The 13943-nt window shown below is 43.2% G+C and overlaps 1 protein-coding gene across 3 annotated transcripts; it reads left to right on the top strand.

The window, feature by feature from the left end:
* Positions 1-468: 468 nt before the first annotated feature.
* TMPRSS12 (transmembrane serine protease 12) lies at positions 469-12194 on the top strand. Of its 3 annotated transcripts, none has more exons than XM_084609995.1 (5): positions 469-659; positions 2491-2575; positions 3946-4217; positions 7225-7367; positions 11403-12194. In XM_084609995.1, the coding sequence occupies exons 1-5, from the start codon at positions 566-568 to the stop codon at positions 11652-11654; spliced, it is 846 nt and encodes a 281-aa protein (XP_084466121.1). In that variant the 5' UTR covers positions 469-565; the 3' UTR covers positions 11655-12194. The 3 variants fall into 3 exon arrangements, with proteins under 3 accessions (XP_084466121.1, XP_084466120.1, XP_084466122.1); XM_084609994.1 differs by having other exon boundaries at positions 2491-2689; XM_084609996.1 differs by lacking the exon at positions 469-659 and adding an exon at positions 958-1453 and having other exon boundaries at positions 2491-2689.
* Positions 12195-13943: the final 1749 nt, after the last annotated feature.

The following is a 13943-nucleotide window of genomic DNA, read 5'->3' as shown; positions in this document are numbered from 1 at the left end:
TTATTCTGCGATAGAACCATATTGTTTCTCAGTGGGGAAAAAAGTTACTAGAGTAGTTGACGGAAACAATTTATTGGAGAAATTAAATTAAAACGCAATTTTTAAACTGCAAGTGTGTGTTTTTGTTCTTTTAACTGGAGAATTTTACCTGCCTCTTCCTCTCCTGCCCCCCCCAAGCCACAGACGTCAATTGTTGCGCCCAATTGCTAAGGAGACCCCCATCCCCTCACACCACCCTTCCCCACAGACCTGCCGTCTCCCAAGCCTAGTCACCCTGCTGCTCCCCTTTCCATCAGACCCTGCGCCTCCTTGTCCCCCGCCCGCCCCCACGCTGAACCCTGGTCCCTCTTCTCCCCCGACAGACTCAAGCCCCCTCCTGCCCCAAACTGTGCCCTAGGCCCGATCCTAATGTCCCACTCCCGCCTTTCTACATGGCCGCCACAGCGGAGGCACGCGGCCAGGGCCAGGCGCCTCTCCCTGGTCACGTGGCCAGCAGCCTCGCGCCAGCGGCGCGGGAATAACCGTTGGACGAGAATCAGCCGCCATTTTGTTTGCTCCCAGGACGATGTGGCCGAGCCTCTGTGCCGCCGCCCTGGTGGTGGTGCTGCTGCGAGCGGGCCGCAGCGCCGGGCTCCTGGCCCCGCGGAGCTCCACGAGCAGTAAGGTTCCCGCGGCTGGGAGTTGCGAGAGGCCGGGGGCCGTCGCAGCGGCTTGCGGGGGCCGTGCCTGAGGCACCGCAGAGCCCCAAGCCCCGCACTGCGCGTGCGCACGCTGCCCACTGTCGGAACCAAATTTTCCGTTACTCTTTGGTGCGACTCGAGTGCGCTTGCGCAGAAGTGACCCCCGTCCCCCCCCCGAGTTTCCCGGCCCATGAGGCTGCCCGCCAACCTCCCCGTGTCTCTCCAGGGCCGGCTGGGCAGAGCCCTGAGGGGCGGGCGGGCGGGAAGGGCCCAGGCGCCCGCTGCCGTGGGAGGGGCTGGTAGCTTTGGTGCTGTCTCCGCCGCCCGTGCGCTGCACCGGGGGCGCCGCGGTAACACGGAGCGAGAGCGTCAGGCCGCGAAGCTTCCGCCCCTGGCCCGCGCCGGCGGCTGGAGGGCCGGGGGAGAGGAGGAGGTTGTCCCCTGGGAGTATGTCAAGTACTTCAGGCCTCGTCAGGCCCCCACGAGCAGTGCCCACGGCATCACAGGCATGATCGGGACGGTGAAGTTGCTGATCGCCTCAGCCGAGCGGTGCTGCATATGCCACATAAGGGAACCTGCAGGGTGAAATCCAGAGTCAAACTCTGCGGGTTTTGGAGCCCCGTGGTCTGGATGAAGTGTTCTCGCTAGGCTGCTGCGTTGGAAAGGTCTCGGGGGGAATCCCAACATGTGCTGGAAGCCCCTTCCATTCAGCGGTGCTGGAACAATTTGTATAGTAGGGGCACTGAGAGCCGTTGAACTAAAGCGTAAACCATGTATGTGATAGAAAACCCTTCAAGCCCGAGGGTTCCGCGCCCCCCGCCCTGACACCTAGTTCCAGTACCTATGCTTACATTTGGTATCGGTATGGAAAAGAAGGGTGGTCGAGTGGTTAGGGTGCTGTCCTGGGCCATTCAAGCCCTCGCTTAAATTCCCCGCTGTGCCATAGGCTTCATGTGTGATCCACGAGTCACTTAGGGAGCTGCGACTCAGAGACTAGCTGTAAAATGGGGATAATAGTGCTTTCCTATCTTGTGGATGATGCTAAATCCATTACAGTGCTCAGATACTATGGTCATGGGGGCCACATACCTACCTAAGATAGATAGGTATCCTGGGTAGCTGACTCTGTAAGCCAAGCCTGAAGGTAATTCCGAATACATGATAAAATGCTTCATCACCAGAGTAAATACTGTGAGTCCAGAAGGCAGGAATGTCATGTGTTTAGAGTAGGGAACTGGAAACGCAGATGAGCTGGGTTCTGTTGCCAGCCTTGCTGCTGACCTGCTGTGTTATGTTGTTTACCACACCTCAGATAATACTACCCACCCTTTGTAAAGTTCTTTGAAGACCTTGGACATCAATGCAAAGTATAATGTTAAAACTCACTTAAACTTTTCACTGTGAAATAATTTCAAAATTCTTGCATAGCTTTAAAGAAGAGTTTGCACTATTTTTATTAATACTTTTTAATTAATTGTTGGTACAGTCAAGTTATATAAGCACAATATCGTATAAGACACCACTACAATACATACCTCTGTGCAACTTTCTGTACATTTCTTAAAGGCAGTTCAACCACTTGCTTAAAGTGAGCCCTATTCAGCAAAAGCACTTAAACATAGATGAAGTGATGGACTTAAGCACACTCTCAAGCACTTTGCTGAACCAGGGCTCTAAATGGGAATGCAAAAACTAGTTGTAATAACATTGGTAAACCTTTTGTAAAACCCATGCAGAAAACACTAGAAATGCACAAAAAATCTTCATATTGCAATCTGAACAATTTAACTTACTGTGTTTTGTTTTGTAGAGTGTGGAGAGCGGGTACTGGTGGATATGATATCAGGACCTCGGATTGTAGGTGGACATGATGCACAGCTCGGAGCATGGCCGTGGCAAGTTAGTCTCCAAGTTTACCAATATGGCATAGGATTTAAACATCTGTGCGGTGGATCTTTAATTGATGAGTATTCAGTGCTGACAGCAGCGCATTGTACTAGAGGACATATGTATGTATTAAATTCTAAACCTCTTCTGTTAAGTTAAGTGTGAGAAAGATATAACTGACCAGAAATGCATCACCTATAACTTCCATAGTGTAATTTTAAATCATATCAGCATTATCCTTGAGCAAAATGGAGGACCAGATACTACACTATGGAAATCAGTGCAAGTTTTGCCAGACTCGCATGGATTGGGTTCTAAGGTTGTACAACAATTACTGAGCAGTAAACGTCTGACTCCTATGTCCCAATATTCCCCAGTGTTGGCATCCACTCGGCTCAGAGGAGCTTAAAACATTCTGTGCAACTTAAGCCCATAAGTAGCCCTCCACCAGAGGGTCTGTAGCTACAGTAATGGTGTTTGGAGATCTCTGCATCCCCAGCATGGGGCTCCACATCAACAGTGCCAACACAGAGGGCAGGCTTAAGAGTAGACTGAGGTTTTCGGCCAACATTTTTCAGGTTTTTGACTAAATGTTGAAATTTCTTCCAGGAATATTTTTTCCCCAATCAGCTTTACTGTTCAGTAACGTACTGCACTAGCAAAATGTTGCAATATTTGGGTAGCAAACATTGCAGGGGATTTTTCAGTTTTTCTAAAGAAAGCAGTACTTCATCTCTTTTTTCTATGAGGTTGTAAAACCTTTATTTAGAAAATACTAAAAGACTATCAGAGGCTAAACTTTCATTTTACAGTACAGTAATAAACGCCTCAAAAGAGGCTTATTAATCTACTTACACATCCTTAGGTCCCCAGAGCTATCTTAAGTTACAATGCATACCTCTCCAGCCCCAGAGCAGCCCAGAATCTAGAAGGTGCAAAGATAGCTTAATGCCACTTTTGCTGTGAGTACTGAGCTGCACCTCTTAGAATCTCACCTCTAGACTTCTTTATTAAAGAGCCTGTTTCTTTTACTGTCAGTATGCCATGCTTCTTTCACTAAGCATTCAACATTTCTATATTAAAAAAAAAAAAAATCTGTTTGTATCTTTTCTCCTAAACAACTCACCACTGAGCTCCACAGGCATAGCTGGGCAGCCAAATCTGAATATTAACTGAAAGTATTGATCTGGATTTGCCTTCCAAATATGAGGCAATCTCTCATGAACTTGTCCCAAAAATATTTAATATGGGATTTTCAAAGCATGTTGTCAAATGTGCGTAAGTTGCCAACAAAACAAAACCAATTTTAAAGAATGCAAACAAGTAATTTCTTTATTGTACCACAGATGTAAGAAATTAATTGTTGATTCTCTTTTAGGGACCCATACTACTGGAGGGTTGTGATTGGCCTTCATGATACTTCCAGACCTGAGAGACATACTGTGAAAAGTAGCGTGAGAGAGATTTTTGTCCATTCAGAATTCAGAATACAGACATTTGAAAATGATATTGCATTATTTAAACTATATAAATCTGTAAACTACAATGACTATATTCAGCCCATCTGCTTACCCTTTGTTCACATTCATCTAAACATCAACAACCAAACAGAGTGCTTCATAAGTGGTTGGGGAAGTATTGCAGAGAAAGGTAAAGATTTGCTTGATTTTTTTTTTTTTATTAATTAAACTAACTGGTAATCCAAGAGAGAGCTGATTTCAAGTAATGCAAGCTATCAGGGTTCCTTCCCCACTCTGAACTCTGGGGTACAGATGTGGGGACCCGCATGAAAGACCTCCTAAGCTTATTTTTACCAGCTTAGGTTAAAAACTTTCCCAAGGCACAAACTTTGCCTTGTCCTTGAACAGTATGCTACCACTACCAAGTGATTTAGACAAAGAACAGGGAAAGGACCACTTGGAGTTCCTGTTTCCCCAAAATATCCCCCCAAGTCCTTACACACCCTTTCCTGGGGAGGCTTGAGAATAAATAAGATGAGCACAAACCAGCCTTGGATTTTTAAGACCCAAAAAACCCAATCAGATTCTAAAAAATCAGAACTTTACTAGAAGAACAAAAAAAGATAGGAGAACAACTCTGTAAGATCAGAATGGAAGATAATCTTACAGGCAGTCAGATTCAAAACATAGAGAATCCCTCTAGGCAAAACCTTAAGTTACAAAAAGACACAAAAACAGGAATACACATTTCCTCCAGCACGGTGAATTTACAAGCCAAAACAAAGAAAACCTAATGCATTTTCTAGCTAGATTACTTACTAACTTTACAGGAATTGGAGGGCTTGCATCCTTGATCTGTTCCCAGCAAAGGTATCACACAGACAGACAGAAACCTTTTTCCCCCCTCCAGATTTGAAAGTATCTTGTCCCCTCATTGGTCATTTTGGGTCAGGTGCCAGCGAGGGTACCTTAGCTTCTTAACCCTTTACAGGTGAAAGGATTTTGCCTCTGGCCAGGAGGGATTTTATAGCACTGTATACAGAAAGGTGGTTATCCTTCCCTTTATATTTATGACACAAGCTTACTTGCTGTGAAGGCATTATTTAAATGATGTGGTTCTGTTTTAGCTTCAAGGGAAGCTTTTTTGAAACCATCTGTTATTTTTGGCATTTCTTTCCTAGATACTGCTGCCATTCATGCTCTCCTTGGCTTTATTCCAAATGCATCCTCCTTTTAATTACAAAAACCATGATGTACTCCTACTGCCTTCATTTTATACAGAGAAAGAGAGAATTTGATGAAGCATGAAAGTTTTAGTACCTGGAATAACAATACCATTAAAACTCTACCTATGGGCCTCAGGTTATTAGGATTAGGAATGACTTTTTTTTAGGTAAAAAGTCAAAATGAAGAGAACAGAGTATTTTTCAGTGCGACTGAGCCCACTTAAAGGAATCAGCTCTGCTTAGCACAAAACTTGATTGCTTAAAGTGCAGTTCTGCTAATATTGTGAAACTCTGTTAGGTGTTTTTTCACATACAATTTTCAGTTTACAAGTAAAAAGTTATTTTTTCTACCCATCAGCAGCTCAAACTCACAAAAAGGTCTGAAAGTCAAGCTGGATTCAAATCTCCATGTACATCACCTGTAAATCATTCTGCAAGTCAAATTCAGTTATACCCCCACTGAAGGCAACCGAGGGCTGAACAAGTGTAACTGAGGGCATAGTTTGGTCCTTAGTCTTTAGTCAAGGGATAATGTAAAAGAAGGAAGAACTGAACTTGACTTTTAGATTCTCGTTTCAGTTCCCAGACATTAGCACTTAGAAAAACGTTATACTTAGCAACAGTAAATTAGATATAGAAAGTTTGAGGCTATGTAGGGCTCCAAATGAGTAGGGGGGCTGGCAGGTCTGCACAGGATTCTCTCCTCTCCTCTCTAAACACCAATGAGCACAGACTCAGCATGTAGTAACTTTCGTAGTGGAGCTGCCTCCCTAAGGGAAGATACAAGGGCATCGGGGATCAGATGAGCCTGCGAGACACAACATGGCCCCTGCGCTTTGAAAGTTCTAAGTACTAGTATCTCACATGTTTCTTCAGAGTCAGAAAGGCAGATGTGTCAAATAACACCTTCACCCCCAATCCTGCAATGACTTGCGCATGTTGTCACAGCCATGGTAAAAATCCTCTTGCTGGACACACCAGGCTACTGTCTTTGGCTTCCAGGCCCATGTGCTTCTAAGCTTCTTGAGACTGAACAGAATCCAGGTACTACCTCTGCAGGCCCACACGTAGGGTATAGATCCTCTGTCTCACATCACTTCTGAGCTGAACGCCCAGTCTAACTGCATCAGCTCCATGACTAGTGCCATCTCCCCCAGACTCCCCAGTAGCGTAGCACACTCTTTTCCAGAGTCCCACCTTGTAGGAAACTGGTTTACAGTTTACCTCTTCAGGGACCCGATAGTGGAAGCAAACAGACACATTAGATAGCACAAGACAAGAACGATATAGATCCAGACTAAACAATAGAAAACCTGTACACCATTCCCTACCTCACGTTAGTTCACTCTGAGGCTCTGTTTTTTCTAAAACCCATGGCTAAAACCTTTTATTTTTGTTCTGCTTTTGGGGAAATTCCACTCCTTCAGACCCCTGCAGAGAAGTTAGAGAAAATTGGTTCTCCTAGCTTCAGCCAGCCCATTGGCCCATTTGAATGGGCGACCAACACGATTTAAAGACTCTCCTCCATTGTACCAGGTCTGGGAGATATGTAACACAGCCTTGACACAAATGGTACACTGAGACATTCAGTGATAAAGCAAAAAGAAAAGGAGTACTTGTGGCACCTTAGAGACTAACAAATTTATTTGAGGGTAAGCGTTTGTGAGCTACAGCTCACTTCATCGAATGCAGTCAGTGAAGTGAGCTGTAGCTCACAAAAGCTTATGCTCAAATAAATTTGTTAGTCTCTAAGGTGCCACAAGTACTCCCTTTCTTTTTGCGAATACAGACTAACACGACTGCTACTCTGAAACCGATGATAAAGCAGTTTCTTAAAGCCAAATCGTATTCATAAACGTTCTTAATTTTCAGCGCAAGTAGTCGCACTGAACTGAAAATTATGTGCACAAAAATGCTACAATTGTAGTAGCAAAATGGTTCATCTTCTATATGTTCTGTGTTCCATTACAGGTGAAGGCTCACCTATATTACAAGAAGCTCCAGTAGACATTATTCCTTCTGATATTTGTAATGGTTTTGAATGGTATGCAGGGATGATTAATAATAATATGTTTTGTGCTGGCTTGGAATCTGGAGGTATCGATAGCTGTCAGGTAAGACTGGAATTTTCTATTTGTAAATGTACTGTCCCAGCCTTCTGCCATGGAAATCTGACATCAGAACTCTCATTGGCTTCATTGGGACCAGGATTTGGGCATTAATACAGTAGGAATAATAAACAGAAAACAATGGTCAAGTCAGAAGAGTGAAAGGTATCGGACAAACAAGAGGAAAGAATGATGATTTTAGAGAAAAATAATCTGAATTTAAAAACAGTGATACACAGTAGAAGGAAAGACCAAGTTGACAGAAAGAAGGAAGAACAAAAACAAGACAAATTGTTTATTTATGCAGTGCTTGACATAAAGATGATTACAATAAAATACAAAAGGTTTTATTTATATGTATAAATATGCACAAACGGTGCACATATGTAATTATATAAATATAATGTGTCTGTGTAGCATACATCCACACTAAATCTGTGCATTTAATATAAGTTCATGCTTCTTTGTGTTTGACAAGAAGTACCTATACATGTTGGTGAGCAAAGTGGTTTAGTTGCAAGACTTTCAGAAGTGCTCAGATCTTAGCATCTCCCATTGAGATTAATGGAGAATCTTCACCGCACCAACCTTCAACCCCCCCCCTCATTGAGAACAGTAGGAGCTGCTAGCTGCTGAGCTCTCTTGAAAATCTGGCCCTATGCATATATGGCCCCAGTTTAGTCAATGTGTCTTAGAGAATAAAGACGAAATACAGCAAAGGCAATAGGGAAAGGAGGAAATGAGACAAAAGTTACTAGCACAAAATGAACATCTAGGATTCACTTTTAAGTCACCAGAACCCCTTATATATTAATTTCCTTCTAATTTACCATTGTTTATAATTAATTTTGTGTGTACTATGGGTGTAGTGATGATTTTCACAGCAGTATTGCCCTGATGTTTCAAAGTCTTAATACTATGATTTTGGCATCAAACTGATAAAATTTCATAATTGTATGCAGTGTTGTAGCCGAGTTGCTTGCAGATTATTAGAGAGACAAGATAGGTGAGGTAATATTTTTATTGGACCAACTTCTGTGGGTGAGACAGATGAGCTTTTGAGCTTACACAGAGCTCTTAGATGAAGAACTTTGTGTAGCTCAAAAGCTCAACTGTGTCACCCACAGAAGTTGGTGCAATAAAAGATATTACCTTGTCTTGTCTCTCTAGCATTTCATAGTGCTGCTAAAACCAAGTCATAACGCTATTAAATATCATTATTACAACAAGAAAATTGAGTATTTTTGACTTCTCCTACTCTTTACTGAGAGATTCTATTGAAATCTCTTGCACCATTTACTAATTTCAAAACTATACACTAAAGCAATAAATAAGCAAACAAGTATAAAAGGATATTATTACATTTTGTGGTCTGATGATAAGCTGTTGGAGTTCCACTCAATTGGAGTTCCACTCAATTGTGGAGTCACCAAGACTCCTCATTAGTATTATATAATTTTAATAAGAATAGCCATACGGGGTTAGACCAAAGGTCCATCTAGTCCAGTATCCTGTCCTCCAACAGTGGCCAATGCCAGGTGCTTCAGAGGGAATGAACAGAACAGGTAGTCATGAAATGATCCATCCCCTGTCACCCATTCCCAGCTTCTGGCAAAGAGAGGCTAGGGACACTTCAGAGCATGGTTTTGCACCCCTCCCCATCCTGGCTAATAGCCATTGATGGACTTAACTCCATGAACTTATCTAGTTCATTTTGAACCGTTATAGTCTTGGTCTTCACAACATCTTCTGGCAAAGAGTTCACAGGCTGACTCTGCGTTTTGTGAAGAAACAGTTCCTTTTGTTTGTTTAAAACTTGCTGCCTATTAATTTCATTTGGTGACCCCTAGTTCTTCCTTATTTATAGGGCCCTACTAAATTCACCGTTGCTTTTGGTCAATTTCATGGTCATAGGATTTTAAAAATCATAAATGTAACGGTTTCAGATACTTAAATGTGAAAGTTCAGAGTGTTGTAGCCGTGGGGGGGGCCACAACCCAAAGGGACATCATGGGAGGGTGTCGCAGTACTGCCGCCCTTACTTCTGCGCTGTTGCTGGCACTGCCCTCAGCGCTGGGCAGCCAGAGATCTGCAGCTGCTGGCCGGGCGCTTGGCTCTGAAGGCAACACGACCGCCAACAGAAGTGGAGAAGTGAGGGTGGCATGACACGGGGGGGGGCCTCACTTTTGGGGCTGGCCCTATGGGTGAGCGACGGCCCAGGGTACCATGGTGTGCGTGGGGGTTTCCATGATCACCTCTCCCACACACACAGCCAGCCCAAGGCACCTTTAACTCCTGAGCACCGGGCCCAGAGCCAGGGAGGGGCAGGCCTGCAGGCACCCTGCCTGAGGGCTCCTATCATATGTCAGGCTCCAGCTGCTGGTCCTGGACGGGCTGGTGTGGGATGGGACCTCCTTTTAACCTGCAGGGGCCTCTCCTGGGGCCAGGTCAGACCCACCTCCAGGAACCTCCCCCAGCTGCAGGAAGCAGTGCAGAAATAAGGATGGCATGGTACGGTACTCCTTTATTGCTGTGGTGCTGCCTTCAGAGCTGGGCTGTCACACAGCAGCCGCCCCTTTCCAGCCGCCCAGCTCTGAAGGCAGCGCGGAAGTAAAGGTGGCAATATAGCAATCCCCCCTAGAATCGCCTTGAGACACCCCCCCACCCCATACCCCACTTTTGGTTTGGGACCACCAGTTTGAGAAATGCTGGTCTCCCCTGTGAAAACTGTATAGTATAGGGTAAAGTACACAAAAGACCAGGTTTCATGGTCTGTGATGAGTTTTTCATGGCTGTGAATTTGTTAGGGCCCTACTTATTTACTTTCTCCACACCAGTCATGATTTTATAGATCTCTATCATATCCCCCCTTAATCGTCTCTTTTCCAAGCTGAAAAGTCTTAGTCTTAGGGAGGATCCTTACTGTACTGATCTGTTTACACTGCAAGCATGCTATGTAACCAGCTCTCCACATGGAGTACACAGCATGCAGCTTTGTAGCATGGCAGTACCTCTCCATAGAACAGGGGTTTGCAAAGTGGGGGTCGGGACCCCTCAGGGAGTTGTGAGGTTATTACATGGGGGTCACGAGCTGTCAACCTCCACCCGAAGCCCTGCTTTGCCTCCAGCATTTATACTGGTGTTAGATAAAAACGTGTTTTTAATTTATAAGGGGGGGTTTGTACTGAGAGACTTGCTGTGTGAAAAGGGTCACCAGTAAAAAAGTTTGAAAGCTACTGCCATAGAACACTGATTACGATTCAGTTCATGCCATAACTGATACAATGGACCTGGAAGACATTAATAGTAAAACTTAGTCAAAGGAATGTAGAAGTAATAAGACATACCACATACCAGTAGAGGCTGTAGAACTGTCTTATTTACTTCTTCAATGAGGAAGCTGTATTTAACTTGATTTGATTCTTGCTAGTTTTACCATCAGTATTCAAGTCAAAGGGCATGAATTTGCAATAGGACTTCAAGGTTTGGGCCTTAGAGTGCAGATATTGGGCCCGTTAATGTGAAAGACAGGTAGTTTATTTTCTATAATTAAAGATGATAGTGTATTCACAAGCATTCTGTCTACCATCCTATCCACCTTCTTCAGCAGTCTTCCTTTGAACAGGTGATTTGGGAATTGATCAAGCCATTACTGTTTATACAGTGGAACTCAGCATTTATTTGCATATATGCATAATTCAGATAGATAACTGAATTTGAATTCAGTTATTAATTTGTAGATATGTAGCTTAAGGGTGATCTGAATGCTAGAATGTAGACCTGTGGAGGAGATAAATTTTTGAGAACTTTAGTAATATAGACTATAAGAAACCTGTTGTAGGTATGATAGTCTGGCCTGGTTAAGGTTACCAGATGCAAATTTATCATGATTCATCCATATATTTGGGATATAATTTTTTTCTTTTTACCATTAGTAAAAGTTAGATAATAATCTTAATTCTAATGTTCTGTGCCTTAGAATTTCAAAATACTAGAAATAACAATATGGGGTGTGTGTGTGTGTCATTTTTGTCTTGTTAGGGAGATAGCGGTGGACCGTTAGTGTGCTATCACCTAGGTACCAGCAAATATTATCTGATAGGGATTACCAGTTTTGGATTTGGATGTGGCCGACCCAAACTTCCTGGGATCTATGTACGTGTGTCTCGATATAAAAAGTGGATAAGTGCTCATCTTATTAGTGCCACCAGGACCCTGAGCACTACACTTGCTCTGATTCTGTTGACGGTGGGGTGGACAGCGCACTGCCATTTGGTTGCACTAGAGACTTGAGAGGCCTCTCTCAGATTCTCTGCATGACCAGGCAGCCACTCGTGCTTTTTATAAATACGTACCCTTAATGACTGTGGGTAAATGCTCCTTGTTTAGTAAAAGGCATATGGTTTTTCCTTTTCTCTAGCCAACTCACCCATGTGCACATCCTGCCATAAAGCATTTTTTTAAAAATATTATCACAGGTATCATAAGTAAAAACTATTCACAATAGAGAAAGATGCTGTACAATTGCATGAGTATATTCTAGGGGGCTTGAACTTTACAAGCATGATGAAAACCAGCCTGTTTTATAGCATGTTGTTATAAGGTTATAGTTGTTGTTCATTAAATGAAGGACCATGAAAGAAAATGTACATTACAGTGGTTGGCTGGCACAGCACAGTGGTCCCTTGTTTGTTAAGGTAAAGTAGAAAATTCATAATTTAAGAAAATCATAATGTATATTCTAGTCTAGGCTTAAAGGGACGTTGTCATGTAAGTGATTGTTTAATATTGTAACATCTTAGCATCTTTAAAATAAAATGTATTTTCCACCCAGATAGATACAGATTTTGTTTTGTTTGTGGAAAAAACAATTTAACTGTTTCATGTGCTGGCATGTTTGTGCACCAGAATAGTTTGTGCACCATTTCTATAGAACTGTCAGTACAGTTCTATAGAAATAGTTTTGGGATAAAAGGACACCCCCGTCAACTTGAAATCTAGCTAATAAAAATTGTTAAAAGTGGTTTCAGGTAAATACATATGCCCAAGTCCCCTAAAAGTGTTTGTGATTTTACAATCATACTTTTCTGTTTTCATAGAATAGACTATCCGGGTTGGAAGGGACCTCAGGAGGTCATCTAGTCCAACCCCCTGCTCAAAGCAGGACCAATCCCCAACTAAATCATCCCAGCCAGGGCTTTGACAAGCCTGACCTTAAAAACCTCTAAGGAAGGAGATTCCACCACCTCCCTAGATAACGCATTCCAGTGCTTCACCACCCTCCTAGTGACAAAGTTTTTCCTAATATCCAACCTAAACCTCCCCCACTGCAACTTGAGACCATTACTTGTTCTTTCTGAGACTGACACAAACAGGGGGAAATGTCTAACAGACCGCAATGGGTACAGTCCAATTTTCAAGGGAACTTCACCTGTTTCCCCCCTGTATGGTACACTCCAAGCACGCCCAATCAGGTCTCCAGCTGTCCCCTGTCTCTGGGCAGGGACCCTTGTCCAGCTTCCTTCTTATTGGGGGTTTTAGGGCTGCAAACTCCCATCATATACTGTGATAGTCACAGCAAGTCAGTCTGCCTAAAGGCCAGCACCTGTGCTGTGCCATCTCTCTGAGGACAGACACAGCATTTTTACCAGGTACCACACAGCTCTTTCTCAGCAGAGTACATTTATTGTAAGAACAAAAAAGCATACAGAGAAAACATGTACAAACGGATAATAGTTCCTGTATGTATGTTAAAACCTTACCAAAGGTCACCCATCAGTTTTATGGGGCCCTTGTAAGCCAAAGTCTTTCCAACTCCTCCATGAGGATTGTGGCCTCTTTTAGACAGAGGGTTCTGTTTGCTGAATCAAAGTGAAGGCCCTGAGTCAGTTCAAGCTCAGCTTTTTATACAAAAGCCATTTCTTTGAGTATCTCTCTGGAAAACCCAGTTTTAAGCAGTATATCCGAACATCCCATGGGGTGGTGGTTCTCTGGTGTGGTTTACAATCCCCAGGGTAATTACCCTCCACTGTTTTTAGTTCCTGGAGGAGCTGTGATAACCCTCCCCGATAGAGCAGAACACAATAAGACAAAACCATTCATAAATTCAATACAGTGGTCCCCAAAGATACTGCACAGGATTGCAGTATGTGTCACAGGAACTATGCAAAAAGTAAACAGAAAAAAATAATTTTTTTCTCAATCTCTTTCAATTACAGTACTTGTAGGTGTTGATTTTTAACAACAGCAGGTTGAGTGTTTACAGATAGAAGGGGATTGTTACAGTTAACTTGTGCTCCCTCTTCTGGAGCAGAGTGTACAGTATTTTCTAGTTGCTGGAGCACTAACAGCAGAGCATACAGTATTTTCTAGTTTCAGGTAGCTGTTGAGGTTTGTTATATAAAAAAAAAAGAGCTGGACCACAGAAGAAACTCTACATCGTGATTTTAAGAGTGATTAAATTTTGGACCAAAGTTACTCAAAAGCAGCCCTTTAACTAAATAAGTTGTGATTCAATAAATGAGGAACATTAGAATTGTATTTTGGGGTCTTTATTATTGAGGTCAAGAGTTGCAAGCACCT

Source organism: Lepidochelys olivacea, assembly GCF_965140295.1.
Source record: "Lepidochelys olivacea isolate rLepOli2 genome assembly, chromosome: 20".
Taxonomy (NCBI): domain Eukaryota; kingdom Metazoa; phylum Chordata; order Testudines; family Cheloniidae; genus Lepidochelys; species Lepidochelys olivacea.
Note: the sequence above shows the minus strand (reverse complement) of the source record. Positions and strands in the feature narration are given on the sequence as shown.

Coding starts and splice junctions, on each gene's coding strand:
- TMPRSS12 (XM_084609994.1), top strand. CDS start 566: ATGTGGCCGAGCCTCTGTGCCGCCGCCCTGGTGGTGGTGCTGCTGCGA. Junction 660..2,490: donor CCCGCGGAGCTCCACGAGCA/GTAAGGTTCCCG, acceptor TTTGTTTTGTAG/AGTGTGGAGAGCGGGTACTG. Junction 7,368..11,402: donor GAGGTATCGATAGCTGTCAG/GTAAGACTGGAA, acceptor TTGTCTTGTTAG/GGAGATAGCGGTGGACCGTT.